The 2,917-nt window shown below is 39.1% G+C and overlaps 1 protein-coding gene across 1 annotated transcript in view; it reads right to left on the reverse strand.

Annotated features, from left to right (window-relative positions):
* Nucleotides 1-650: 650 nt before the first annotated feature.
* The window catches only part of HSD17B3 (hydroxysteroid 17-beta dehydrogenase 3), a 74,926-nt gene continuing 72,659 nt past the window's right edge, over nucleotides 651-2,917 (reverse strand). The window contains exon 10 of the mRNA XM_007939852.1: nucleotides 651-761. Within this exon, the coding sequence (XP_007938043.1) occupies nucleotides 651-761 (111 nt within the window). The remainder of the gene's footprint in view (nucleotides 762-2,917) is intronic.

Here is a 2,917-nt window from a genome sequence, read left to right on the forward strand (position 1 = left end):
TTGAACTGCCAGCTTTCTGGTTAGCAGTCAAGTAAGTGCCTTAGGCACTACACTACCAGAGTGATGTAGTAATTCTAAAGAGCTCTAGTGGCACAATGCCTAAGGCATTTGACTATTAACCAGAGGTTGGTGGTTCAAATCCACTGGCTGCTCTGTGGAAGGAAGATGGGACAAACTACTTCTGTAAAGATTTTCCAGAATCGACTCAATGGCAGTGGGTTTTTTTTTAAAGGTAATTCTAGTGTTCTGGTGGTGCAGAGATTAAAGCCCTCAGCTACTAAACAAAAGCTCAGCAGCTCAAATTCACCAGCTACTCTGTGGGAAAAAGATGTGGCAGTCTGCTTCCGCAAAGATTTACACCCTTGGAAACTCTATGGGGCAGTTCTACTCTGTCCTATAGGGTCACTATGAGTCGAGATATTTGGTGTTTTGGGTTTATGGTAATTCTATGCACAACATGTTTTTACACTACAGCTTTACCAAAGAATCTTCAGACTCCGGAAGTGACAAAACAGTTTTATTCTAAGTGTCTGTAACATAGGTTCCTTCAAGCTTCATAGGCTGAAGGGGCTGATCTCTCCTCCAGTCCTTCTCAGTAGACATGAACTTGATGAAGAGAAATAATGCTGGAACCAAATACTCGCCCAGGACTACTTGATGTTGACATTCCGCTCTAAAATATCCTTGCATTGAGTCTGGATGAAGTTCTGAAAGGTGCTGCTGTAGAACACCCAAGATGGGATCAGGTTCAGGAAACCTGCCTTCATACATTCAAGACAAAAATGTGAGTGTCTGGGAGAAAAGAAGTTATGGCTAAATACTTCAGTTGATAGTCACAGTCTTGAAAAATATATTTTCTTTTAAGCAGTAGCTAAATTTTAAAAGTCTTATAACAATTTTACACCAAACAAGGTATTCTCAGGCACCAAAACAGTCACTTTATACTCTTTACACTCTTTTGAGCACACTAAAGTACTGAAGATCTCTAGGGTAAGCTTTCACTCATTTCTCTTGCTCTTTGTGAATGAGTTTTCTGCTTGGAGCTTTTTTTCCTCATCTTGATCTCCCAATGTCTTCATGTTCTCTCTACCAAGTTTCTATTAAAATAAGATTCCAGGAAAGAATCAGAAATCCTTTCCATCACCTAGTTCACCTAGCTCAATGCCTGCTCAGCAAATATCTGAATACATGAATGCATTCATGAATGAAAAGTGTCATAGTCAGATGTAAATTATTAACATGGAACATTTGCTTTTAAAAAGCAGGGAAGGCCTTGGAACCATAACTCATACCATATACAAAAATTAACTGAAAATGGATAAATGACCTAACAGAGAATTAAACCATAAAACTCTTGAAGACACATAGGGTAAAGAATCAGGACCTAATTTTTTTAAAACGGATTCTTAGATGTAACAAAAATGCACAGCAACAAAAAGCAAAATAGATAAATTAGACTTTATCAAAATTAAAATCTTTTATGCTTCAAAGAATTTTTTTTTTAAAAAAAAAGTGAAGAGATAACCTACAGATTGAGAGAAATTTGGGGGAATCATATATCTGAGAAGGGTTTAATATCTAGAAGATATAAAGAACTCGAACTGAAAATAAAAAGGCAAACAACCCAATTTAAAAACAAGCAAAGTACTTGCATAAACATTTCCAAACAAGATATGCAAATTGCCAATAAGCATATGAAAAGATGCTCAATGTCATTTGTCATTGTTGTTGTTGTTGTTATATGCCTTCCAGTCGGACCAACTCATAGCGACCCCTCCTTGGGTTTCTGAGGCAGTATCCCTACGGAAGTAGATTGCCCCATCTTCCTTCCGAGGAGTGGCTGGTGGGTTTGAACCACCAGCCTTCTGGTTAGCAGTCAAATGCCTTAGGCACTATGCTACCAGAGCTCCCACACACAATCACACGCACACACACACACAAAGAGAAGAAACCTTAAGTCAAGGCGTGAATTCCTACTTAAATACATTTCAGACCAATATATAGGCTTTAGAAGATTTCTTGTCCTCAAATCAAACCAGTGTCCTATAACACAACTCTAGGCCTCTGGGATCAGTCATTTTGTGCAGAGTGGGATCTTGTCAATCCAGCATTTCCCAATTCACCTACTGTTAAGAACAACACAATTTCAACCGGTGGGGGGCACTAAGGAGCTTTTCAGGGAGCTGCTCATATTTACTCAGGCAACTCATATCCATTCCTCTGAGATATTCTCAAAGCAGGGGACTAAAGACAGCTGAGAACCCTAGCAGAACTTTTCTTCCACTAGCCTCATCAACAGATTGATACAACTTCTTTCTCAAGAACTTTCTTTTTCTCCCAATCAGAATTTTTATATCTTACAGAAAAATCAAGACCTTTCAGTGGCGTTGTCTTGATCTAAATGTTTTCGCTTAGTAAGGCCAACCACCAATACAGTAAAGAAAATAAAGTAAAATCCAGACCCCTAGAAAATGTCCCAATACGGTCCCTCTCCCATCCCCATATTTGTTAATCCCCTATATTATTGATTGAATTGTGCTACCTCAAAAGATATGTTGAAGTTCTAGCCCCTCTATCTGTCAATGTGATCTAGTTTAGAAACAGGGTCGTTTAGGATGTTGTCAATTAAGCTGACATGAAATCATAACGGGGTAGTTGTTGTGTTGTTGTTATGTGCCTTCGAGTCGGATCTGACTCATAGCAACCCTTCCTTGGTTTTCCGAGGTGATATCACTACGGAAGTAGATTATAATGGGGTAGAATGGGTCCTAATTATATAGAACTTGTATCCTTATAGAAGAGAAGATACACAGAGACAGGGAGACAGAGCAAGGATAGTCATGTGATGACACAAGCATATATAGCTGCAAGCCAAGGACCTCCAAGGATTTCCAGGAGCCACCAGAAGCTAGCACCG

This window comes from Orycteropus afer, unplaced genomic scaffold (genome assembly GCF_000298275.1).
Source record: "Orycteropus afer afer isolate SDZICR_OR568_19922 unplaced genomic scaffold, OryAfe1.0 scaffold00005, whole genome shotgun sequence".
NCBI classification, from domain to species: Eukaryota; Metazoa; Chordata; class Mammalia; order Tubulidentata; family Orycteropodidae; genus Orycteropus; species Orycteropus afer.